We start from the raw sequence: 26316 nt of genomic DNA, 5'->3' as shown, positions 1-26316 counted from the left end.
AGCCAGTCAGCAGACGATTCCAAGGACCCACAGTCTGCAGCACACTGTGCTAGGGGCTGGGAAGGCAGTTTAAACAGCTCTTTGTTAAAAAAAAATTCCTGTCCTTAGGGAATCTTGAAAAGAGAGACAGCCAGGCATGGTGGCTCACGCCTGTAATCCCAGCACTTTGGGAGGCCAATGCAGGCACATCACTTGAGGTCAGGAGTTCGAGACCAGCCTGGCCAACGTGATGAAACCCTGTCTCTACTAAAAATACGAAAAAATTAGCCAGGCATGTTGGCACATGCCTGTAACTCCAGCTACTGGGGAGGCCGAAGCAGGAGAATCACTTAGAACCTGGGAGGTGGAGGTTGCAGAGAGCTGAGATCGCGCCACTGCGCTCCAGCCTGGGTGACAGAGCGAGACTCCATCTCAAAAAAAGAAAAGAGAGACCAAACACACACCTCAGAAACAGATAGGAGGATATCAACAAAGCAAGCAGCAAAACAAGCTTGAACTAATATAGCATTATGGAAACTCACGTTTGAGTGTTTGTTGTTCTGGATGCTTGCTTGTTTTTGTTTTTTTCTTTTTTGGAGACAGGGTCTTGCTCTGTCACCCAGGCTGGAGTGCAGTGGCGCGATCTCAGCTCACTGCAACCTCCACCTCCCAGGTTCAAGTGATTCTCTTGCTCACTGCAGCCTGAAACTCCTGGGCTCAAGTGATCCTCCCACCTTAGCCTCTCAAATAGGTGAGACTATAGGCATACACCACCACACCCAGCTAATTTTTTTAATTAGTGGTGGAGATGGGAGTCTCGCTATGTTGCCCAGGCTGGTCTCAAACTTCTGGCCTCAAGCATTCCTTCTGCCTTGACCTCCCAAATTGTTTGGATTACAGGCCTGAGCCACTGTGCCCAATCCTGGATGCTTTCTTCATGAAAATGTAGAAACTTAGCTATCAGAGAAAGTGGTCAGGAGATTACCAATGTCTCCAATCCTGTATTTCCAAAGCCCAATTTACCATGTCCTTTCCTTTTAAATAACTTTACCTTTTACAGAATGAGCATTCAGAACTGTGCTTTGAACCTAAACCCTCATTTGGACTCCTAGTTTCCAGGGCCTCGGAAGCCCTGGACCTGAATTTTCCTGCTCCCTTTATCCCCACGTATCCAATATGTTGGGTTCACTGGAGACAAGACAGAGTTGGTGTCATTGCCACACGGAGGGGTGAGAGGTGGGCCAGGGCAGGCCAGGGGTTGCTGGGCTCCTGGCTTGTCTCACTGAGCAGCCTCCTGTTGCATGTGTCCACAGGAGAATACTTCTGGCTGGAGCCAAAGAATGCATTTGAGAATTTCCAGGAACCTGACATCGGCCTCGTCGCACTGGCTTTCCTTCAGGGCTCCTTTGCCTATGGAGGCTGGAACTTTCTGAATTATGTGACTGAGGAACTTGTTGATCCCTACAAGTGAGTTGAAAGAGCCCGGCTATTCCCTCTCCCTTGAAGGGCCACAGCACCTGCTGCTGGAAAGAGGGAGCAGGTGTACATTGCCCACCTCGCCTTCCTCAGCCCCATTCGGACTGTGATTTGATCTATCCTGAAGTTGTAGTTCATTTCCCAGGCATTAAACCATTTGCCGTTCACCCCACCAGGAGGAGAAAAGGATCCAGTGACTTTCCCAGACCCGATTAGAAGCTGAGAACTGTACTGCATTAACACCACTGCCTTAGACAACGAACTGTGCCCTGAGAGGCTTCTGGGAATCTTGCTTGTTTTAGGACAGGCCAGTCTTGGTGTCTTGAGGCAGGGGGAAAAGGTGCATTGTGGAGATCCAGGTCAAGATCAACAGGTGTGGAGCATACTTCCAACCTGAGTTGTTTTATTGCCTTCATTTTTTTAACTTATGTTTTCTTTTGTTTTGTTTTTAGAGACAGGGTCTCACTCTGTCATCCAGGCTGGAGTCCAGTGGTACAGTCATAGCTCACTGCAGCCTCAATCTCCTGGGCTCAAGCAAGCCTCCCACCTCAGCCTCCTGAGTAGCTGGGACTACAGGCACATGCCACCATGCCCAGTTAATTTTTTAATTTGTAAAAAAGAGGTCTTGCTATGTTGCCAGGGATGGCCTCGAACTCCTGGGCTCAAACGATCCTCCCTCCTTGGCCTCACAAAGGGCTGGGATAACAGGTGTGAACCACCACGCTCAGCCTCCTTTCCTTTAAATTATCCTGCCCATATTGAGGCAAAGGCCACCTCCCAGGGAAAGGAAGCCTCACAGAAGTCTGCAAGGCTAAGCGCCTGCGGAAAGATAGAAGACACCCCCTGGACTGCATGGCAAGTCTGGCGTCCCGGGTGCCAGCCCTTCCCCTCACCTCCTCTCCCTCTACAGGAACCTTCCCAGAGCCATCTTCATCTCCATCCCACTGGTCACATTTGTGTATGTCTTTGCCAATGTCGCTTATGTCACTGCAATGTCCCCTCAGGAGCTGCTGGCATCCAACGCCGTCGCTGTGGTAAGAAATGAAAGTCCCCAGTCTCTCATATGAGGAATGTGGACATAGACTTGCCTGCTGTAGCCCCACTCACTTTTCCCTGATCCATGGCCTTGGGGAAGTGGAAATCACCCCCAAGTTCTCAGGACAGAAACCACATATGTCATTGGCTGGGGTATCTTTAAATGCCCAGGAGCAAACCTGGTGGCTGGGTTGTACCTAGAACAGCTACAGTGGCAGAACCGAGTCAGTGCCACAGAGACCGCATGGCCTAAGAAGCTGTAAGACATTTACTACCTGGCCCTTTCCAGAGAAAGTTTGCCAACTCCTAATCTTGGGCACTTCAAGCTCTAAATGTGAGAGTGGCATGAAGCAGACAGGCCCCTCCTCAGAAAGACATCATCTTGCACAAGACATGCCATTTCTCTCTGCCTTCCTATCCAGAAGCAGACGTCAGGTGTGCTCTTTGGGGCAAGAGACCATACTGGTGCAAGGGGTTGGGATCCTTGACATCTAAGAAGGACCTGGGAGGCACCTTGCTCCCTCACCGGGCATCAGGCTGGGCCACCACCACCCTGCCAGTCTCTTCACTGGCCTTATCTCAAAAGACCGTAAAGAAAAGAGGTCCTCCCATTTCCTGGGGCAGCCTGTTCTTATGACCAACAGCCTTCTATTCTGAACAATCTCTCCTCAGTAATGTGCTGTAAACCTGGCTCAGGGAATATAGACAAGGCTGGTCCCCTGCGTTGTATAGTCCTTGAATACATGAAGATTTGTCTATAGCTTCACGGCCTTTTCTTTCTCAGACTAAGGAGGGGCTCATTCTTATCATTTTACCCCCAACTCATCTGTTTTGATGAACTGAGAAATTCTCACCCTGTGATTCTGGATTAATCCCTATTTTGCAGTTGGGAAACAGAGGCTCAAAAATCATAAACTTTGCTCAAGGTCTCACAGCTCCTAGCTGGAGGGCAAGGATCTGCCTGACAAGCCCATGCCCTTCCCTGTGCTGGAGAAATCGTATAATGTATGTGAGGCCTGGATCACACCACCTGGCTTCCAATGCTGGTCCCTCCGCTTGCTGGGTGTGTGATCTTAGGCAAGCTACTTAATCACTGTGTGACTCACTTCCTCAACCATAAAACAAGAATAGCGTTAGTTCATTATTACTATTACCACTGTGTACTACCTTCTTCAGTTAATTAGCCTAAAACATGCATTAACCCCCCTGTGTAGGGGGTCCACCCTTGAGAGGGTGGGGGCTCTTAAGCAACTTGGCCAGAGAGAATTACAAGGGTGGAGATGGGAGAAATGGTTTCCCAGAGTGAAGTGGGAGCTAAGGGGTTGGGGAGTGGTAACCTCTCCTTCTTTGCTTATCTCCTTGTTTCCTCTCCCAGACTTTTGGAGAGAAGCTCCTAGGAGTCATGGCCTGGATCATGCCCATTTCTGTTGCCCTGTCCACATTTGGAGGAGTGAATGGGTCTCTCTTCACCTCCTCTCGGTGAGTGCTGCCTGGGCCCTTCTCCGGCCAGGGGCCACTCCGCTGTGCACTTTGCTCTGTTTGTATATGGTGGGCTTGTCTCTGTCAGCAGGGGTCTGTGTGGGCATCTGGATGGTGGGCTTGAAGAGGCGTGATTGCTCACACGAGGGCGTGTGTGTCAGTGTGGATGCTGAGGAGTGTGTGCTGCTCACGTGGTCACCTGCGATGTGTGTGGCATATGGATCCTAGGTGCTTCACATGTAGTAGCCTGTCTCATTTCAAAAGGAGCAGAAGACAGAGGAGGCCACCAGCCTGCCTGATGCAGCCCCCAGTCAGGGGCTGTAGTTGGCAGCAAGACAGTATCTTGGCTGCAGTCCTAGAGCCCCCATTTCCACTTGCCTGGAAACAGGCTGCTGCTGGCTGGAAAAGAACCCCATTTGGAAAGGGACCAAGAGGGAGACTTGTGCCTGGGGCCTCTGGGTCTGGCCTCCCATGAATGTTCTGGAACTAGCCTGCAGGTGGGATGGGTTCACCCTAATTGCCCCAAGAATGCAGAGCTCCTCCCTGCTCAACCGAGGCGGCTGGAGGGGCCTTTTCGAGGCCACCCATGAGACTCAGGTGGAGCATGTGAAGTGAGAGGGTGGGGGAAAGTGGAAAGCAAACATTTGTCCAAAGAAAGAGCCTTTTATCCATGACCCCCACCCCAGAGCTCTCTCAGAAGCCAGAAATGCAAGCAGGTCCACGAGTCCCAGGTCCTGCCTCCACGCATCCGGGGACCCGGCCCTTTCTTTTGCTGTCTTCAGAAGGGGCTGTTGAGGCTAGCAGATGTTGAATGACTTCCACTTGTGTGGTTCAAGGGGTCCTCCCAGGTTCTCAGAAAGCACCCCCTGCCCTCAGGGTATAGTCCTGCTCCAAAGATGAGTCCCTGAGTTCAGCTGCTTCCAAAGCCATCACATCAGGGAAGAGTTCCTGTGAAATAACAAGGTAGTGCCATGTTTTTAGGACCCAGGGCTGGAAAGAGGTGGTGTGGGTGTCCCCTGTACCCTGGGACCCTATGACACTCACCCACAGCAACCTCGTGTGCATGTTACACAGGAGCAGTGGCCACATGGAGGCCCCGCCGAGGCCGAGCAGTGGAAGAACAGTGACCCATGAGGCTCCCTGAGATCTATTGGAGGAGAGTGACTGGCTACAGTCACTTTAGAGTGGGGTTTGTCCCTCAGGCAGGCCAAGCAGCGGTCTGCGTGCATGTGGTCTAGTTGTGTGTGCATGCAGGAAAGGGTGGCGCATGGTGTGCTCCACCTCCGATTCAGAGGCGAGACCTCACACACCCAGGCCTCCTCTGCTCATCTTTCCAGTTCCTTCTTCCTTCCTTCTCCTTCCCTCCTTCTTTATCTCCTGTCACTCCTTTGTGTTCTCGGGTAGGGAGTGGATGATCCTTGCTAAAGAGTCAGAGTGTGTGGATGTGTGTTATGCTTAATGTCATCGTCTCCTCTGTTGTCGGCTAGCTGGGCAAGGACTGTCTGTTGTGAACTTGACACTTGCAAATGCTGTTGGATCTGGACAATTACACTTGGTCCTGTCTGCATGTGGGGGAGGGACGTGAATGCAGGACCCTGGCTATGTGCACGACAAGTCCCACAGAGCACCTGGTGCATGAGACTGCCTTGTAGAGGGGCGGCAGCATGGGAGAGGGGACAGGGATGTGTATGGCTGCATGAAACTAGTGACACTGGCCTAGGGAGTTCATTATGGTTACTGCTTATGGGTATTTGGGGATACAGTCAACTCCCACACTTCTGATGAGCTGCTGCTGTTAGCTTCAGTCTACTCCATACACAAATTACAAAGTAAGTGACAATTCTCTGAACTCCCAGTGCACTGAATCTGTGCCTTTTTGTTCCTATCAAGCTGTACCCTGCCTGTCATCCCTTAGGTGAGCCTTTCCCCAGAAAAAAGAAAAAAGTGGTCCAATTTGCACTGACATGTAAATTACTGTTGATAGCCCCTAATATTCACTTTTCTCTTAGGAGAGTAAAAGGGAAGGAGGGCTGATTTTTATGTTCAAGTTTCATATTCATATGTATATAATAGATGTACATATTTTCAAGGTACAGATGTTTCAATACATTGATATAATATGTAAAAATCAAATCAGAGTAATTGAGGTATCCCATCTCCTTCAATATTGTCTTTTCTTTATGCTAGGAACATTCAAATTATTCTCTTAAAATTTCTTTTTTTTTTTTTTTTTTTTTTTGAGACAGAATCTCGCTCTGTTGCCTAGGCTGGAGTGCAGTGGCACAATCTTGGCTCACTGCAAGCTCCGCCTCCCGGGTTCACGCCATTCTCCTGCCTCAGCCTCCCGAGTAGCTGGGACTACAGGTGCCTGCCACCACGCCTGGCTAATTTTTTGTATTTTTAGTAGAGACGGGGTTTCACTGTGTTAGTCAGGATGGTCTCGATCTCCTGACCTTGTGATCCACCCACCTCAGCCTCCCAAAGTGCTGGGATTACAGGTGTGAGCCACTACGCCTGGCCTAAAACTTTTCTTTTTAAAAATAACTTTTATGGCCAGATGTGGTGGCTCACACCTATAATCCCAGCACTTTGGGAGGCTGAGGCGGGCAGATCACAAGGTCAGGAGACCAGCCTGGCCAATATGATGAAACCCCACCTCTACTAAAAAAAATACAAAAATTAACTAGGCGTGGTGGCAGGTGCCTGTACTCCCAGCTACCCAGGAGGCTGAGGCAGGAGAATCACTTGAACCCAGGAGGCAGAGGTTGCAGTGAGCCAAGATCGTGCCACTACACTCCAGCCTGGGTGACAGAGCAAGACTTCATCTCAAAAAAAAAAAAATTAAAAAAAAAATAACTTTTGGGGCTGGGCATGATGGCTCACGCCTGTAATCCCAGTACTTTGGGAAGGCAAGGTGGAAGGATTGCTTGAGCCCAGTAATTCAAGACCAGCCTGGGCAACAAGGCAAGACTCTGTCACTACAGAAAAATAAGAAAGAAAAATAAGTAAAAAATAAAATTGATTTAAACATCAATATCCTACTTGTGATACTATAATATAATTGTGTAGCATGTTACCAATGGAGGAAACTGGGCAAAAGATACATAGGATCTCTTTTTATTATTTCTTACAACTGTACTTCGTTGTAAGATTCACTGAATGTGAATTTACAATTATCTCAAAAAAATTATCATTTTTTAACTTAACTGAGCATGGTGGTATGTACATGTAGTCCCAGCTACTCAGGAGGCTGAGACTAGAGGATCACTGGAGTCCAGGACTTGGAGGCTGCAGTGAGCTATAATCATGCCACTCTACTCCAGCCTGCAGGACAGAGCAAGACCCCATCTCTAAAAATTGGAAACATAAAAAGTTTAATTTTTTTAAGTTAAAAAAAATCTTTATTCTGATTATAAATATTCCGTCTATTTTAGAATTTTATTCATTTTTTCCTTATCTTTTTTTTTTCTTTTTTTTTCTTTTTTTTTTTTTTTCTTTGAGACAGCGTCTCACTTTGTCACCCAGGCTGGAGTGCACTGGTGCAAATACAGCTCGCTGCAGCCTCAAACCTCCCAGGCTCAAGTAATCCTCCCACTTCAGCCCCCTCAGTAGTTGGAACTACAGGCACACTCTACCATGCCTGGCTAATTTTTGTATTTTTTGTAGAGACAGGTTTTCACCATGTTGCCCAGGCTGCATTTTACAATTTTTAAAATTTTTTCTGTAATGTATAAGGAAGAAAATTAAAGTTAACCATAATTTCACCACCCAGAGATAATCAGTTAGCATTTTAATAAATAGGCCCATAAATAACCTTAAAATTAATTGGCATTTGGGCATAGTGGTGCACACCTGTAGTCCCGGCTACTTGGGAGACTGAGACAGAAGGATAATTTGAGTTTGGGAGGTCAAGGCTGCAGGGAGCCGTCATTGTGCCACTGTACTCCAGCCTAGGCAACAGAGCAAGACCGTGTCTCAAAAAAAAAAAAAAAAAATTATTTGCATTATAGTTTTCAGTACTGTTTTTTTCATTTAATGTTATATTTTGAGCATATTCTCATGTAATCAATTGTTTTCAAAAACATTATGACTACATAATGTTCCTTTTTTTTTTTTTTTTTTTTTTGAGACAAGTTTAACTCTGTCATCCAGGTTGGAGTGCAATGGCGTGATCTCTGCTCACTGCAACCTCCACCTCTGGGTTCAGGCAATTCTGCCTCAACCTTCCGAGTAGCTGGGATTACAGGCACGTGCCACCACATTTGGCTAATTTTCGTATTTTTAGTAGAGACGGGGTTTTACCATGTTGGCCAGGCTGGTCTCAAACTCCTGACCTCAGATGATCCACCCACCTCGGCCTCCCAAAGCACTGGCATTACAGGCATGAGCCACTGTGCCTAGCTCATAACATTTCATCTTAGGCAAATCTATTTTATCAACCTCCTACTTTTAGGCACTTAGGATATTTCCAATTTTTTCTTTCTTTCTTCCTTTTCTTTTCTTTCTTTTTGAGACAGTTTCTTGCTCTGTCGCCTAGGGGGGAGTGCAGTGGCACAATCACAGCTCACTGCAGCCTCAGCCTCCCAGGCTCATGTGATCCTGTCACCTCAGCCTCTGGAGTATCTAGAACAACAGGCACACACCACCATGCCTGGCTAATTTTTTTATTTTTATTTTTTGTAGAGACAAGGGTCCACTATTTTTCCCAGGCTGGTCTCAAACTTCCAGGCTCAAATGATTCTCCCACCTCAGCCTGTCAAAGTGCTGGGACTGCAGGTGTTAGCCACCAAGCCCAGACAGGATATAATTTTTTTTTAACTCAATCCCACAAGACAGGATATAAATTTTTAAGTACAATTTACATACAATAAAATATGCAGGCTGGACGCGGTGGCTCATGTCTGTCATCCCAACGCTTTGGGAGCCCGAGGCGGGAGGATCATTAGAGCCCAGAAGTTCAAGACCAGCCTGGGCAACATGGCAAGACCCTGCCTCCATATTTTTTAAAAAAAGCAGATTATAGGCTGGGCATGGTGGCTCACGCCTGTAATCCCAGCACTTTGGGAGGCCGAGGCGGGCAGATCACCTGAGGTCAGGAGTTCGAGACCAGCCTGACCAACGTGGAGAAACCCCATCTCTAACAAAAATACAAAAATTAGCCGGGCATGGTGGCACATGTCTGTAGTCCCAGCTACTCGGGAGGCTGAGGCAGAAGAATCGCTTGAACCTGGGAGGCGGAGGTTGCGGTGAGCCAAGATCACGCTATTGCACTCCAGCCTGGGCAACAAGAGCGAAACTCTGTCTCAAAAAAAAAGCAGATCATAAATGTTCATTTTGATGAGTTTTGTGTGGGTAGTTTTGTTTGTGTTTGTTCGTTTTTGTTTTTCATTGTTGTTTTTTAGAGGCAGAATCTCACTATGTTGCCCAGGCTGGCTTTCAACTTCTGGGCTCAAGCAGTCTTCCTACTTCAGCCTCCCAAGTAGCTAGAAGTACAAGTGTGTGCTACTGTGCCTGGCTTCCATTTGATGAATTTTGACAGTTGTCAAAATTCAACCACTACCCAAAACAAGATACAGAACATTTCCACCACCAGTTCTCCACTCCCACAAAAACAACTACTCTCTCACTAGGATAAGAGTGTTTTTAGACTGGGCATGACGGCTTACGCCTGTAGTGCCAGCACTTTGGGAAGTCGAGGTGAGTGGATCATGAGGTCAGCAGTTCAAGACTACCCTGGCCAAGATGGTGAAACCCCGTCTCTACCAAAAATACAAAAATTAGTCGGGCATGGTGGCACACACCTGTAATCCCAGCTTCTCGGGAGGCTGAGGCAGAGAATTGCTTAAACCTGGGAGGTGGAGGTTGCAATGAGCCGAGATTGTGGCACTGCACTCCAGCCTGGGCAACAGAGCGAGATTCCATCTCAAAAAAAAAAAAAAGTGTTTTTAAAGCTTTCCATATGCAGTTCAGTCCCAGTGTATCAGGGAATCTGCATCCTTTGAGGATGTGAGGAATGCTTTTAAAGAGATGAAGACTTTAGGCAACAGACAGAGGTTGCTCCTGCAGCCTTCCAGGCATTGGGAGCACCCCACTGAGTGACAGTACAATTATCAGTAACCCTGAGCCACCCATACCACATTCAGGGTCTAACATACCCAGGGTTCATCCACTTTTCCACTGGCTGCCTCTGGTTTGCTTGTACCTGCATTTGTGAACACAGGTTTTGTGGCTGGTGGGGCGGAAAGTGTGCATGTGAAGGCAGGTATCCGGTTAGAGGGAGGATGCCCCTGTGTGGGCAGAAGGTAGGCATGGATGAAGGAACTCGGGCTTGGTGGTCCATGGGTTATCCCAGGCTGACCTGCTTTTCTCCCTGCCAGGCTGTTCTTCGCTGGAGCCCGAGAGGGCCACCTTCCCAGTGTGTTGGCCATGATCCATGTGAAGCGCTGCACTCCAATCCCAGCCCTGCTCTTCACAGTAAGGGCCCTTCCTGCTGTAACTCTCCACACACCTCCCTCTTTTTGTGCCTAGTCTAAGCTGGGAATTCATGCTTTTCACACACACCCCTGTTACCTTTCCAGTCTGCTGCTAGGTCTCACTGGATCTTAGATGATCTGACAAATGATACTCATCAGCTTTGTTAATATCAAGAGATATAACAAGGAAAGATCCTGAGTCCTGAAATACCTAAGGCTCTCGGGCTGACTTATTTCCATTCTCCCATCCTTTTGGGTCATACTGAACTGACTGCCTCAGGATTCTACAGCCTCAAAAAAATATGTCTCCCTTGGCTCTCCTCACACCTGTTACCGCGGGGTTGTGGCACTGGTCTCTACTCCTGGCTGGTTGGTCCCTGCAAACACCCACTCCCCACATCAAGTTTCAGGACAGCCTGCCAGTCTCTTGGAAACATCACTGAAATGAATTTAGTGTTAAGAGTACACCAAATAAGAAAAATCATAGAGGAAGACTGATAAACTGAAAACTGTGAAAAGGAAACTTGGGACAGGAAAGAGATGGGAATAAAATATCCCCAGAGTAGAATCATTTAGAGAGAGCTAAAGGAAGGAACAAAGACTTGTCCCCATTGAGTCTTTTGAGTTATTTTTATTTTCCTTCTGGATCCTGAATAAAACACTAAAAATGATTTTGGTCCACTGGCGAAGCAGTTAGAAATCAGAATAACAGAGCTCATGGGAGTCAAGAGCATTGTACAGCATTGCTGTATAACATCAGAATGTTCAGATGTAGGATGAAGGTCACCTTGACTGGTTGGTTGTGGAAGGTGGGTGGAGAAGACAGTACTCCCAGTGGGCCATACCCTTTTTTTTTTTTTCTTTTCCCAGTTAGAGCTATTGGTGCAGTAGTGTGACTAAAAGGCAGATGCAGCAAGAACCATTAAAAGCATCTCAATTATTTTAACTATCGGCTCTCACAGGAGGACAGAACTTTTGTTGACCTTCACAAGTTATCAGAAGGGAGGAGCATGGTTCCAAGAGAGCCACAGAGATGATTTTGAAGTTGGAAAGTAGACTCTGTCAAGAAAACCTCATTCGGATGTTATGAGGGTTAAGTGAGTTAATCTTTGTCAAATGCTAAAAATAGGGACCTGGCACACAGTAAGTTCCATGTAACCAGTTTTGAAATTAATAAAGAAAAGGAAGAAAAATAGATGACTCAGCCAGGAGAAAAGGATGAGGGCAGGAATAAAGCCTTAATCTGTTATTAACAATCTTCCCTAAGGGATTTAAAAAAATGAAGTTAGCTTGAGCTATAACCAACAGAGACATACAAATGAAACCAGGGCTGACACAGAGCCAGGTAATACCAGGGTGGCCAGTCTAGCTGCTTATGCCCAGTATCCATTCTAAGTGGTTAGTGCCCGTGCCATACCAGTGGTTAAATATTTTTATCATCACCCCTGTAATAAGAAAGGACTTCCTAGCGATAAAGATGTTGTAACGTCCTAGGTTACTAGGGGAGGTTCTAAAGTCTCCATTTCGAGACATCCATTATACAATGGCATCATCTGGCTGGAGGCTGGGGGACAGCCCCTAATCTATAATACCAGTCTCCGAATATCTTTTGGATCACTGATGAGCTCCTCCCACTTCCCCAGTGCATCTCCACCCTGCTGATGCTGGTCACCAGCGACATGTACACACTCATCAACTACGTGGGCTTCATCAACTACCTGTTCTATGGGGTCACGGTTGCTGGACAGATAGTCCTTCGCTGGAAGAAGCCTGATATGCCCCGCCCCATCAAGGTGAGAGAACCTCCCTTTGGGGTCCCCACCCCTTCCTCTGTGGTTCTAGCTGCAGTTCAGATGTTTAAATCACCTCTCTTCTTAGCTGCTGACCACACATCATCATCTCTGATGGTAGCAGACCCTTTGGAAAGCAAGGGCCATTTGTGAATGGGACCATCATTTGCGTTCTCCACTGGGGATGAGATCGGAGCAGACTGTAGCTGGGGAATAAGTCAGATCAAATGTCACTTTCATCTTGACATTCCTTTGTTTCCTACCAGTCTAAGCCTTAAACTCCAGCTGACTTTTCAAGGTTCTCTTATCTCCCCAATACTTCCTCCTTGTCCCTCCAGATAGCTGGGTTCACTATGTGCTGTGTCTCCATCCCAGAATACCTTTCCTCCTCCTATCTGCCCATCTACATTTTAACCATTTTCCAAATGCGCCTCAAGTACCTCCTTTTCCTTGAAGTTTTCTAGTCCACTGCAACCTTCCATGATCCTCTCTTTTTAAACTCCCATAGCCCTACACATATAGGGTGCTCAGTGAACCTAATATTGCTACAAGATATAACTCTGTGATAGAAATTAATGGGATTGCTCAGAACAAGACATGCTAGAGCATTATGAGTTCTCCAACAAATTAGAAGAATAGAGTGTACTCCAGAGCTATTTGTACAATCCTATTCTAGAAACAGTGACTAGATGCTTCTAGAAGATCCTTCCAGCTGAAAAATCAAAGGCTCTCCAAATCTCTCAGTTCCTCACTGGCATTTCCACCACGATTTTCTACTCTCACTCTTAGAAAACCTGCTAGAGGGAAGAGGAGGTAGAATAATCCCAGGTCCCCACCACACACATCCCTTCTGAGCAAGGAAGACAAGGAAGAGAAAGGCAGCCGAATCAGGACTGCCCCTGGAGCCCTGAAGAGGATACTCTAGGGAACTCCCCACATGTGGCCCATAAGGAGCTGACATTTGCCATATTGTGCCCACATAAGGGCCCTGCATAGAAGTGGGCGAGGACCAGGGAGCCTGAGTGATTCAAATCGTCTCCTGCCTGCACTTTGTGCATTGCCACACCTCCCCTCCACCCTAGGACCTCAGCAGACGCACCCATGTGCCAGCAAGCTTCTCCATCCCTGTGGGCTTCTCTGGCTGCCACAGGCACGTGGCATGCATGATGAGGCCTTGTCTAATCACACCCAGGATTGAGGACATGGGCAAGGGGGGTCCTTTCCTCCCTAGCTCCTCCCCATCGTCTTCCTGTCTGACCATCCATGTTCATCAACATTTGTTCATATAGCCCCTGCCCTATCAGGGATGAGTGTGGGACCACAGACCTGAGGGAAGCCCAGCCTTTGCCCTTGAGGATGTGTCTCTGTGGGTGAAGAAGAGAGAGAATGCCTCAGTCCCTAGTCCTGGGGGCCGCGGGGCCTACACAATTCACATGCCTCATGCTTCTGCTCCACAGATCAACCTGCTGTTCCCCATCATCTATTTGCTGTTCTGGGCCTTCCTGCTGGTCTTCAGCCTGTGGTCAGAGCCGGTGGTGTGTGGCATTGGCCTGGCCATCATGCTGACAGGAGTGCCTGTCTATTTCCTGGGTGTTTACTGGCAACACAAGCCCAAGTGTTTCAGTGACTTCATTGGTGAGTTGTTGGAGGCTCTGGCTGGCTTGAGGGCCTCCTGGGCTGGAATGCAGTGGTCAGTGATGGGGTGGGGGAGCCACCAGGGCCAGGAGACCTAGGCTCGCCTTCTCCTTAGTCCACAGAGCTCTGGAGGAGTCCAGAGCAGGGAAAGCAGATGCCTTTTCCCAGAGACCTCTGAGGGAGGAGAACAGCTGGCATTTCCATACAGACCTTAGACCTGCAAGAATAGGCAACCTGGGCTGGGCACAGTGGCTCACACCTGTAATCCCAGCACTTTGGGAGGCTGAGACAGAGGATCACTTGAGCCCAGGAGTTTGAGACCAGCCTGGTCAATATAGCAAGACCCCATCTCTATTATTAAAAATTTAAAAATTAAATAGGCAACCTATCAGCCATCCTGTGAGAGCTGCCCCAAGCTGGGTGGAGACCAGCGGAGACCCTGGACTTGGGGGTCAGTGGGCACAGGGAAGGTGGAAGGCTGGGGCCTTCATGAGCAAGGAGCAGCCAGCGGGAGATGCAGGAGGCAGACCAGGTGGAAAGGATTCTCCTCAAGCACTGACTGCTCTGAAGAGGCAGAACTTGGAGCAGGAGAGCCGGGAAGGGCTGGGGCCGCTTGGCCAGGTTGGTGGGATGCTCAGCACCGGCCTGGTTTCTGTTTGATCTCTTCCTACAGAGCTGCTAACCCTGGTGAGCCAGAAGATGTGTGTGGTCGTGTACCCCGAGGCGGAGCAGGGCTCAGGGACAGAGAAGGCTAATGAGGACATGGAGGAGCAGCAGCAGCCCATGTACCAACCCACTCCCACCAAGGACAAGGACGTGGCGGGGCAGGCCCAGCCCTAAGGACCACCATTCCCTCAGCTGGCTACTCCCTCCTCCCTCCCCTTTTATCCTACCTCCCTGCCTTGGTTCCCCCCAACACATGCAAGTACACACACACCCCTCTCTCTGCTTTTGTCAGGCAGTGGTAGGACTTCGGTGTGGGTAGTGAGAAATTGTAAACAAAAACTCACATTCATACCCAAAGAACCAGTCTCTCACCCCAGGGTCCATGTCCCAGGCCCCACTCCAGTGCTGCCCACACTCCCAGCTGCTGGAGGAGAGGGGAGATGCCAAGGTGCCAAGATGCTGGGCCACACCCTCAGCTGCTTCTTCAGGAACCAGAGCTCATTACTGCCTTCCCTCCCAGGGAGGCCCCTTCAGAGAGGAGAGGTGGCCACAGGGGCTGTGTTGCGGGGGCACAGGCTCAAGCAATTCTGTCCCCATCAAGGGGTCAGCTGGAGAGACCCAAGACCCTATCTCTTCACCAGGGACCCAAAATCCAAGGGGATGCTTCCCTCTGCCCTCTTTCCTGCCCCTCCCCATCATACCTGCACCCACCCCAGCCAGGGCTCCCGGTCCAGAATTCGGTTCTCCTCAGGACGCCAACTCCCAGAGCTAAGGACCAAGGAGAAGAACAGCCTCTCCACCCCCAAGCCAGGCAGTTGAGGAACATACTGAGAAAGGCTCAGATTGCAGAAACCCAGCCCTGCCCCTGCCTCCTGCATCCTGCCCCCAACATGGTGCCAAAGCTTCCAGAAGCCAAAAAGGCTTCTGATTTTTAATTTAGTGGGCATCTCTCTCAGCAACTCCACCTCCCCATCACAGGAAGGAGCAGTCCCCTGCTATCCCTACAGCCACTCCCAGCACGCCCGCACACAGCCAGCACCACCGCCCCCACCATGCCCTTCTCCTCTCTGGGCCTTGGCTTGGGACCGGGTGTGAAGGATCCCCAAGTCCTTCAGGCCTGAGATCAGAGCCAAATCAGCCTTAAGTCACCTCCCATCCAAGAACTTGGCCTAAAAATACTCCCCTATTTCTAACCCTCAGGACGGATCTGATATTAAATGCCTTCCCTGGGAGGAAGGGTGCTTTCCCCCTCCCCAGAGGTGCCCATTCCACACCCTGGGAGACTGGGGAGAGCATTGACTGAAGCCCAGTTCCTTTCCCGTCCGTCCTCAACTCCAGTAGCCCCCCACTCCTCTCAGGTCTCAGTGCCATGCCGTCTTGGGGCAGGGTGAGAGGGCAGCGGCAGCAGGGCGCCCACTCTGGAGGTCCTCCAAAAAGGCCCTCCTCTGTGGCTGGCAGCCTCTGACCTTTCCCTGGGCTCCAATGGAAGGCCATGGAGTTTGTCATGGGCCCTGCAACCTCCCCAGTCACTCCTGCTGCACTAAGGACTTAGGATCCTTTTATCACAAATCGGGATTCTCTCCCTCACCCCAGTTCTGTCTGCTTAAACTGGAATACACAGGAGCCCTTCCTGACCTGGGTGGTGTCTCCCAGCTTCCCCGCCCAGCCTGCCTGCCCCATAGTTGGTGAGATGCCGAGTTTGGTCTGAGTTGTGACCCCTTCAGCGTAGATGCCCGGCAGGCTGGGGCTGGCCCCTGGAGGGTCAGGGGACCATCTTCTTGTTCCCTCTTTTCTCATTCCTCCAACTTCCTCCCCTCCTTCAATTATTTTTTTGTAAAGTTGATGCCTTACTTTTTGGATAAATATTTTTGAAGCTGGTATTTCTATTTCTTTTGGATTTTTTTAAATGTAAGGTTGTTTTGGGGGGTGGAGTTAGAACCTTGATGATAATTTCTTTCGCTTGGTGTAGGTTTTAAGATTTGTGGAGAAGTTTTTTCTTTTGATGTAATAAAATTTAAAACGGAAATGAAGTTGGTGGTGTTGATAATTAAGTAACCTTTTGAGACAGAGTCACCAGGCATTTCCTCTTAGGAGATCGTGCCAGGTTCCTTCCAGAATGCCATTCCTAAAAGCTCTTGCTCTCTGTAACTTCTAGCTATCGTAGGGACTCAGTGCCAGTGCATTCAAACCACTGACTCTCATTCTGAACCAAAAACATCATCAAAAGACAAAAGTACAACAAATTTACAGATCTCAACTGTTTACTGTAATTCTGGAATCAGGCAACACTTCATTCCATTAAATAGAATACATGTTCCAAAGAGTTGAGCAGAAGAGGTTGGCTTTACAGACAGGAAAGAGCTGAAGAAAGCTGGTTAGTCACTTTTCAAAGTTGCTTTTCTTGGCTGGGCACAGTGGCTCACTCCTGTAATCCCAGCCCTTTGGGAGGCCGAGGAGGGAGGATCTCTTGAGCCCAGGAGTTTGAGACCAGCCTGGGCAACATAGCAAGACCTCATCTCGGCCGGGCGCGGTGGCTCAAGCCTGTAATCCCAGCACTTTGGGAGGCCGAGACGGGCGGATCACGAGGTCAGGAGATCGAGACCATCCTGGCTGACACGGTGAAACCCCGTCTCTACTAAAAAAATACAAAAAACTAGCCGGGCGCGGTGGCGGGCGCCTCTAGTCCCAGCTACTCGGGAGGCTGAGGCAGGAGAATGGCGGGAACCCGGGAGGCGGATCTTGCAGTGAGCTGAGATCCGGCCACTCACTGCACTCCAGCCTAGGCGGCAGAGCGAGACTCCGTCTCAAAAAAAAAAAAAAAAAAAAAAGACCTCATCTCTACAAAAGATAAAATTAGCTGGGCATGGTGGTATGTCTTGTAGTCCCAGCTACTTGGGAGGCTGAGGCCGAAAGGACAGGTTGAGCCTGGGAGGTTGAGGCCACAGTGAGCTGTGATTGCGCTACTGCACCTCCAACCTGGGCGGAAGAGCAAGCCCCTGTCTCAGAAACAAAGTTACTTTTCTTGTAAGGTGGGGACAGGAGACAGAACAATAGAAAAATAACTGATTAGTTAATATCAGGATCCCTCAGGCTACCTTATTTTGTGTAAAGATTAAAGCAGAGGGAACTTCATTATCATGCCCATTGAATATTGAAATTGACCTGTTTTAATTGGCCGTTATATCTCTCTCCTGATTTCTAGGAAGGTCAGATAACAACTTAGTTTAGATTTGGTGATGTGGAACTTTAGCATGGGGGATTCCATTTTGATTTTAGTCTGGTCTGTGGGGCCTAGAGCAGGAGCTTAGTCCAAAACCATGACCTTCTGTACTTTTTTATTTACCAACACTCACTCATTCCTTCTTGGAGTCATGAAGTGTTACTAAGTTCCTGCTCTGTGCACCATAGTGAAAGCCTGCAGACTAACTGGGAAGAACTCAACACTGCCCAGGGTGGGAACGTGGGCAAGGGAGAGACGGCACCCAGCCAAGCTGAGGGAGGCAAAGGCAGACGTCCTCCCAAAGCTTGATCAGCAAAGGCTTCTCTCATCAGCACAGCCTGAGCCAAGTCTATGGGGCGAGTCAGGATCCGAGGAGCTTGATGGGAGGGCCTGGGAGGTAAGGCTAGGTTCACTCAGCTAGACAGAGCCATCTGAGAAGAAGAGTTAGCTCTAGGAGGAAGAGTAGGAGGACCGTTGGACTAGGACAGGGAAAAAGGAAGAAGTCATTAAGGTATGTACAAGCACTTCCTGGCGTTTTGGGTTAACTGCCAGAGGAAGTTGATGGGATTAGCCCCAGTCCTTGCTTTGTGTCCCTGTCTTTATGGGCTGCCTTCCTGGCTGCGTGTCCAGAGCCAGCACTGCTAGCAGATGTAGGGCAAGGGCGGGGAAAAGGGGGTGGTGGAGCGGCAGTGGTGTTAAGACATCACCCTTCACCATCTGGAACACTGTGAGGACAAGGCAGGCAAGATGCCGCCACTCCCAGTCCTGGCCTGATGCCAACACTCCTGCTTTGTGACTGTCATTCTTCCAGACAGGCTGGAAGCTCGCCATTCAACAGGGACTCCGAGCTGGGAGGCCGGCCACCAAACAGCTGTGTGTCCTTGGGCAAGTCACCTTACCTGCTTAGCATTTTAAGAGAGAGAGCTGGACCTAATCGTAAACAGTTCCTCAATCTTCCAATTTTAGGTTATCCCAAAAGGCAGAGGCCAGTCTTTTCCAAGCCTCACATCTGCCCTTTGGGCCCCCCTTCCCCAGCACACACACCTTTTCTTTCCCTGGACTGCCCCAGGCTCCTCCCTATTGCCCCATTTGAGCAAGTCCTGTCCCTCATCCCTTCTCACTCCATGGAGGCACTTGTCCTTCAGGAGCACCCTCTCTTTCTGTGACACCTGCTGATCTTTTCAACCTGGTCAAATGGGCAAATGTGGGTCTCCTCCCGGGCAACAAACATTTACTTTTAACCTGGCCATTTCCCGTCTTAACCCTGTCAGTCACTTTAATGCTAGGAATTTCACATGCTCTGAGTTTAGGGAATTTGGGAACATTTTGAAAGTCACTGAAATAGTAGCTGCTTATGCATTCATTTATTAATGTGGTCACACAACAAATCTTTTTGTGACCATTCTGTCAAAGACTTTGCTATATGCTGTAGAAATAGTAAATTTTTTTCCTGATTTTTCTAAGTCAGCACAGACTTCAAATATTTTCTTCCATTGTCTTCATAAGGATATTCAGATGTGTCAACCTGCCTGTCCTTCTTTTTTTTTTTTTTTTTTTTTTTTTTTTTGAGACGGAGTCTAGCTTTATTGCCAGGTTGGAGTGCAGTGACGTGATCTTGGCTCACTGCAACCTCCGCCTCCCAGGTTCAAGAGATTCTTCTGCCTCAGCCTCCAGAGTAGCCAGGATTACAGGCGCGTGCCGCCACGCCCAGCTAATTTTTTTTTTTTTAAGTAGAGACGGGGTTTCACTATGTTAGCCAGGGTGGTCTTGATCTCCTGACCTCGTGATCCAAACGCCTCAGCCTCCCAAAGTGCTGGGCTTACAAGTGCGAGCCACCGCACCCGGCACTGTCCTTCATTTTAATTCAGGAAATGTGATCACCATAGTTGAAGAGGTCCAAAAGATGTAACTGACTCTACCCTCAAAAAGCAAATAGTTTGCTAGGGGAACAAAACCAAGGATATGCATGGCACACATATGTGTGCGCATCCTGGCTCCACAGACCACCCATGCCATGCTGGAACCACTGCCTGTGGGCCTTCCTGCTGGGCTGTGATCCCTATTGGCAAGGGCTAAAGCCAACACATCCCCAGACCCCGTGCAGTGCCTGGTACCTATGTGCTCAAAAATGTTCGTCAAACTGATGCACCACACCAGGCAGCAGGTAGTGAGTGTCAAGGAGACACAGATAAAACTGCAATGAGAGGTCAGAGGAAGAGAAGAAGGAGACTTCACATTTACTAAGACCAGTTGCATGACATACACTATGTTATTCACAGTTTAAATTAAACAACCCTATGAAGGAGGTATTACTACTGCCACTTTGCAAGGAAGATTAAGTAACTTGCCCAGAGTCATGGAGTTGGTTAGTGACAGAGGCCAGATTTGAGCCCAGTTCTCTCTTAACACTTCACAGCCATGCTCAGCTACCTTCCTACTGGGAAAGTCTTAATTCACCAAAAAAGTGGCACTGGAAGGAGGCCTGTTACAAAGTCACTAAGATAACAAACATGCATCATTTCAGTTCATCCAAACAGGTAGTAACCGCAGTGGCAAAGGAAAAATGATCCTGCTGACCCGGGAGAGCTTCTTTCTTCTCCTGAGCAAGCATCCCCCAGACTGGCACTGCCCTCCCCACCTCCCCTTCCTGTCCAGAGCTCCCCCTACCCTACCCTGACATCCAGAGCCCTGCCTGCCCCAGCCAAACCCCTGTTACTGGGAAACACTGAGGTCAGCGTACCAGCAACGTCAGCACTAGCCGGGGAGGCCGGGGCAGAGATTTATCTCACCATGGCTAAAGCTGCTGACTTTCTCATTTCCTGCGGCTCTATTTACATACCTCCCACTTCCTCCTGCGCAGCTACTGATGCAGACTTCCCCCTCCCCATGGTGGCCAAATGAGGGCCAGGAAGGTTCTCCAAGTCACATAGCAACCCCTTCCCATCCCTTCAGCCAGAGATGAACCAGGCATCCTCCTTGGATGACCTTGGGCAGCTCAGCCTCTCAGCCTTGTTATCCTAGTTTATAAAGTAGGAATAAAAATACTGTCTGCCTTGCCTACCTTCCTGCATAACCCATAGGCAAAGAGCATGAAAAAGTGTATGTTTCAAGGATTGAAAAATCATTAATTTATCAGCAAGCACAAGGCCTATTCATTATCATTATTTCAAAGTAGCGGAGGGGACAGAATTTCTCCTCACGGAGACAAGGCCCTGGACGCAGGACTTGCAGGCTGCTTATTCTCCCTAGAACTGCACTGCAAGACCCCATCCCAGCCAGGTCTCCTCTTCCTCCTTCCAGACCCCCCCGCAGGAGCTTGCTGAGAGCCAGAGCTGTGAGAGGCTGCCCTCTGCTGTCTACCTGAGTCCAGACCACAGCAGCCCTCCAAGTCCGAAATATTGGGGCCAATATTGCCACCTGGTGGTCAACAGAAGCACTGCCACCAAACTGAGAGCTCAGCTTTGAAATGGAGAAATCTCCCTAATTCCTGACATCTGTCTCTGGGATGCACACAGATCTCCTCATACCAGGTCACTGTGCTTTCAGAGAAAGCATATCTGGCTGTGTCTCAAGTCATGCACAGACAGCATCTAGGGTAGGTGTTGGGGTAGGGAGGATGGAAGGAATATGCTAACCAGAATACACATTTTTAAAATTTTAATGTTCAATGCCACATACATCCTCTCTGCACTTGTCCCACTGGGGCCCACTCACAGTGACCCAGCCCTTGTTTGGCCCAACTTACAAAAACTTCTGGCCCCCCTGGGGCACCCAGAGTACTTGCTGGTCATAAAAGAGACAGTAACATTTCTATGTGCCCTTTCCTCCCCCCCACCTCCCCACCCCCACCCCCACTGGACCTTTTGGAGATGAAATTCAACAGGTAAAAGCAGGACCTGAGCAGGTGTCTCTGAAAGGAGGCAGTTGGGAGTTCCCAAAGGAAAGAGAAAAGGGAAGAGGAGAGCCAGCACAGAACCAAGAATTGCAGATAGAGAGCCATGGGCTTCTCCTGGAGACCCTAAAACAGAGCCCCAGGAAGAGGTGATGACATAAGAGGCTTCTCAAACCTCACAAGAGGAAGTAGACCCAAGAGACACGCATTGGAGATCAGAGAGCGGCCATGCAAAAGGAAAGACAGCAAACGAGCTGCAGCAAGCTCCTGAGAGCCCTGCAGCCCAGGGCACAGGAAACCAGAGGCAGAGCCTCAGGCCCAGGGTGAGGGGCAAAGCGCCAGCCTGAGCCTCTTGCAGCAGAGAACAGCTGGAAGAGAGAAGTGCTGGAGCCACCGGAGGATTATGGCTGTCTATTCCAAGGGCAGCAGCCTGCCTGGGCCTGCGGTGCAAGGCCCAAGTCCTGACCAGGTGCTTCAACCAAGCCCAGGGAGTTAGGAACTGTGCCAGGCTGCTACAGGTAGCTGGGGCTGGAAACATACTCATATTTGGGCTATTGCACAGCCCCTGTGCAAAAACCTAGCAAATGAGTGTACTCTCTCCAGCACCATGCAGGCTCCCATGTATAGCTTGTTCCTAGGACCTATCACTACTCCCCAGATCCCTCAAAAACAAACCAAAACAAAACAAAACCCTGGCCTACACTCAGAGAATGCTCTGGGAGGTGAGGCCACAAAAGAAACTGTCTCTTGGGAGTAGGTGGAGCCCAGCATCAGGGGAGAGCCAGAGGAAGGCATGTCAAGGGAGGAGCTGAGACCCAACTGAGGGTCGGCACTGGAAGAGGGCTTTCTTCACTCTAACTTGGAACCTCATTCTGCGTAGAACTTTTTCACAGTTGGAGGGAGGAGGACGCTCAGAGTAGGGTGTTGCCCTTGGTGAGGATTTGGAGTCTCCTGGGCTCAGGAGGGAGTGGACAGGCATTCCCAGAAGCATCAGCTTCTGGCATCTCCAGAACCCTGGCTTGGACCCTGACCAAGGAGTGTCCCCAACTGCTGAATAGGCCAGGAGTCCCCTTTCTCTAAGGCTTACATCTCTCCCTCTGGGGTGTGTCCTGCCCCTCCCTGAGTCACCCCAAGGGGAGAGAGGGGAAAAAAGGGAAGAGAAGAGAGGCATTGACTACAGAGGAAGGAAAAGGAAGCAGAGCAGAGGGGGGAGAGAGGCCACACAGGAGTGGGTGACAGAGGAGACTGCAGAGGGCAGGTCTAGGGCAGGAGATCGAGAGAGGGCAGGCCCAGGTCAGGAGGAGGTAGAGAGAGGGCAACCCGAGCACCCCAAGGGGTGCCTCAAGAGCAGGTGGGGGCGGGGAGCCGAGGGGGCGGGCCGGCCATGTCCCACGGGACCTACTACGAGTGTGAGCCCCGGGGTGGCCAGCAGCCACTTGAGTTCTCAGGGGGCCGAGCTGGGCCCGGGGATCTGGGGGACATGTGTGAGCATGAGGCCTCCATTGACCTCTCTGCCTACATCGAGTCTGGGGAAGAGCAGCTTCTCTCCGATCTCTTTGCGGTGAAGCCAGCGCCTGAGGCCAGAGGCCTCAAGGGCCCCGGAACCCCTGCCTTCCCCCACTACTTGCCGCCTGACCCTCGGCCCTTTGCCTACCCTCCACATACCTTCGGCCCAGACAGGAAGGCGCTGGGGCCTGGCATCTACAGCAACCCAGGGAGCTACGACCCCAGGGCTGTGGCGGTGAAGGAGGAGCCCCGGGGGCCAGAGGGCAGCCGAGCTGCCAGCCGAGGCGGCTACAATCCCCTGCAGTACCAAGTGGCACACTGTGGGCAGACAGCCATGCACCTGCCCCCAACCCTGGCAGCACCCGGCCAGCCTCTGCGCGTTCTCAAGGTAAGAGCAGGTCAGCCCTCTTTCCTCCTGCCCCGGGCTGGAGAGGCTGGTGTGGACAGGACCCTGTGCCCCTGCTCACTGCTGAGTCTGTGCTTGGTGTTGCTCTGTGAAATGGACCCAACCCACAGTCCTCTGTGCTCACACCGCACCATGACCTCCCTTTCCTTCTCTGTGAATTCATTCCCACCCTGAATCCCCACCATGTCCCAAAGACCCTGCGGCAAGCTGGCCTACCTTGATCTCAGGCCCCCCACCAGCCTCTCTGCTGCTCACCATGCCCCCTCCTCTTGTTTCTCTGCCGCCTGCTTCTGTAAGAAATGTCTGCTGGTCATAGAACAGGAGACTCAAGACAGATTGAGGGAAAGTGTACTCAGAAAGTGTGAGAACATTGGCTGGGTGCGGTGGCTCATGCCTGTAATCCCAGCGCTTTGCCAGGCCAAAGCAGGACGGTCGCTTAAGGCCAGGAGTTGGAGACCCGCCTGGGCAACATAGCAAGGCTCCATCTTTACAAAAAAGAAGAAAGAAAGTGTGAGGACATGAAAGGGAGTTTTGGTCTCAAGCAGAGGACCCTGTGCATCTGGGTCACCATCTCCCAAAAGCAGGGCGATGATAGTTTTGACCTGAGAGACAGGAGCTGGCTCTGAGTCCTGTATTCCTTCGATGCAGCAAGTGTGCCCTGGCTGCAGAGATTCCCGTCCCGCCTTCGCTCTGCCTCCTGGCCAGCCCTCACCTCTCCGTCTCTCCGTGCCTTCCCCTCCAGGCCCCTTTGGCCACTGCCGCACCGCCCTGCAGTCCCCTCCTGAAGGCGCCCTCCCCCGCTGGCCCCTTACACAAGGGCAAGAAGGCAGTGAACAAAGATAGCCTTGAGTACCGGCTGAGGCGGGAGCGCAACAACATCGCGGTGCGCAAGAGCCGGGACAAGGCCAAGAGGCGCATTTTGGAGACGCAGCAGAAGGTGCTGGAGTACATGGCAGAGAACGAGCGCCTCCGCAGCCGCGTGGAGCAGCTCACCCAGGAGCTAGACACCCTCCGCAACCTCTTCCGCCAGATCCCTGAGGCGGCCAACCTCATCAAGGGCGTGGGGGGCTGCAGCTGAGTCTTGCTGGTGGACTTTGGGCACCAGGCTCCGTGGCACGGCCTGACTCTGCGAACCCCCATCCTGCTGGGGGCCTAGAACCCTGAGACATAGACCATGGATAAATGGCAACCGGGGTGGCAAGGAAGGGCAGGACCCAGCATAATGATTATGTGGCTGAATAAAGTTGCACTGTGACTGTGTGTTGGGACTGTTGGCTGTGTGTGTGTGTGTGTGTGTGTGTGTCATGGAGGACCCTGGGGACAGAGGATGCATGTGGCTAGGTCTGCACCTCTTGTTTCCATGCCCAAATGGACATGTGGAAACACAGACATGCTGTCCACAGCCCGCCCCCTACATGCCACACAACCAGGCCATGTATCTGCCACTCTGCTTTTCTCTCCCTGACATTCCCATCACCCGCTTCTGTGATCTGAAGGCACATCCCCGCCCCCCGCAGGACCTGGAGCAACCTTTGTATGCTCTGCTAACAAAGATCTGTAGCTTGTAGGGAGATCCTGGCACCACACAGTCCTTCATGCCCAGGCCTGCGGCTCCCAGGCCCACCCTCTCTCACCTGGAAGTATAAGTCTGGGAGCTCCTGCCCCAGGTGACCACGGGAAAATTCCTGATGGCTCTGCCATATTTATGGTCCCTTGATCCAGCCTGCCATCTCTTCTCTCCAGTTCCGATGCCTCAGTCTACCAGATGGACACCCTCCCAATGCTGCTCCCACCTACCCATTTCCATCCTTTGTCCCTCATCCCTGGGGCTCCAGTTCCGTAAAGCTTGAGAATTGAGTGCATGGGACAGGAATCAGTTGGGAGAGACCTGGAAAGCGGATTTGTGTATGAGAACACTGGTAATGAGAAGGAGGATGACAATCTGCCTGTGCCAGGGACACCCCTCACTCAAAGCAGCATTTTCTTTGGCATTGGACTCCAGCCTAAGAGACAGATGGTACAGTAATTAAGAGCCTCAGTTTGGATCATACTCTGCTACTTACTAGCTGTGAGCCTTCAGCCATTACTTCTCTCTGTGCCTCGGTTTCCTCATCTGCAAAATGGTAGCAATATTCGTACCCACTCTGTAGTGTTATATTCATAGAAAAAGAAAACTTTGCATGTAATAAGCATATTTATGATGATTCCTCCATTTTGCTGGAACTGAAAGGACCTCAGAGATCTCATCTAAACTCATTTTGTAGGTAAGAAAACAGGCCGCAAAGAGGGGAAGGGACTTACCTGGAGTCACACAATTGTTTAGAGGCAGAACCAAAATTAGCTCCATAAAATCACAGATCTCAAGATGTGCTGGAAGAGACCTCAAGAGATCATCTGGTGGGCTCTGCCCTCAGACCAGCAAGATAGGGTGAGCCACATTTTATAGATAAAGCAGTTGAGGGCCAGAGGGGGTAAGAGGCTTCTCCTGACACTCACTGAGTCCCTTTGCTGCCTCGATACATGGTACCTCTCTCTCTACTCCATGCTACACTCTCCTTACGGATACTCAGTTTGAGTGTCACATGAATCACATTCAGTAAAGAACAGTGCTCAACAGTATCAGGGAGCCAGGGACAGATTAAGGACTTGTTAAAGTCTCTCCTAGGCCAGTGCTGGGAAAGCCTGAGTCAGACATCAAGGAATAATTTTCTGAGAGGGCAAGAGACTGGTGTCTGGATCATCCCAGATCTCTCTCCCTT

At 50.2% G+C, this 26316-nt stretch overlaps 2 protein-coding genes across 6 annotated transcripts in view; both read left to right on the top strand.

Annotated features, from left to right (window-relative positions):
• The window catches only part of SLC7A8 (solute carrier family 7 member 8), a 60750-nt gene extending 44187 nt beyond the window's left edge, over window positions 1-16563 (top strand). For 4 of the 5 annotated variants that reach the window (XM_025391990.1, XM_025391989.1, XM_025391992.1 and 1 more), the window contains 7 exons: window positions 1293-1446; window positions 2366-2489; window positions 3866-3969; window positions 10347-10443; window positions 12086-12235; window positions 13690-13867; window positions 14541-16563. In XM_025391990.1, the coding sequence (XP_025247775.1) occupies window positions 1293-1446; window positions 2366-2489; window positions 3866-3969; window positions 10347-10443; window positions 12086-12235; window positions 13690-13867; window positions 14541-14707 (974 nt within the window). In that variant the 3' untranslated portion in view covers window positions 14708-16563. The remainder of the gene's footprint in view (window positions 1-1292; window positions 1447-2365; window positions 2490-3865; window positions 3970-10346; window positions 10444-12085; window positions 12236-13689; window positions 13868-14540) is intronic. The other variant, XM_025391994.1, reaches the window with a different exon arrangement.
• A 5949-nt stretch (window positions 16564-22512) lies between these two features.
• CEBPE (CCAAT enhancer binding protein epsilon) lies at window positions 22513-24815 on the top strand. The gene is made up of 2 exons (XM_025392716.1): window positions 22513-23539; window positions 24300-24815. Exons 1-2 carry the CDS (start codon window positions 23030-23032, stop codon window positions 24633-24635), a joined length of 846 nt encoding a protein of 281 aa, XP_025248501.1. The 5' UTR covers window positions 22513-23029; the 3' UTR covers window positions 24636-24815.
• The last annotated feature ends 1501 nt before the right edge of the window (window positions 24816-26316 follow it).

Source organism: Theropithecus gelada, chromosome 7b (genome assembly GCF_003255815.1).
Source record: "Theropithecus gelada isolate Dixy chromosome 7b, Tgel_1.0, whole genome shotgun sequence".
Classification (NCBI taxonomy): Eukaryota; Metazoa; Chordata; class Mammalia; order Primates; family Cercopithecidae; genus Theropithecus; species Theropithecus gelada.
This window is presented reverse-complemented; position numbering and strand designations above follow the sequence as displayed.

Coding starts and splice junctions, on each gene's coding strand:
- CEBPE (XM_025392716.1), top strand. CDS start 23,030: ATGTCCCACGGGACCTACTACGAGTGTGAGCCCCGGGGTGGCCAGCAG. Junction 23,540..24,299: donor AGCCTCTGCGCGTTCTCAAG/GTAAGAGCAGGT, acceptor CTTCCCCTCCAG/GCCCCTTTGGCCACTGCCGC.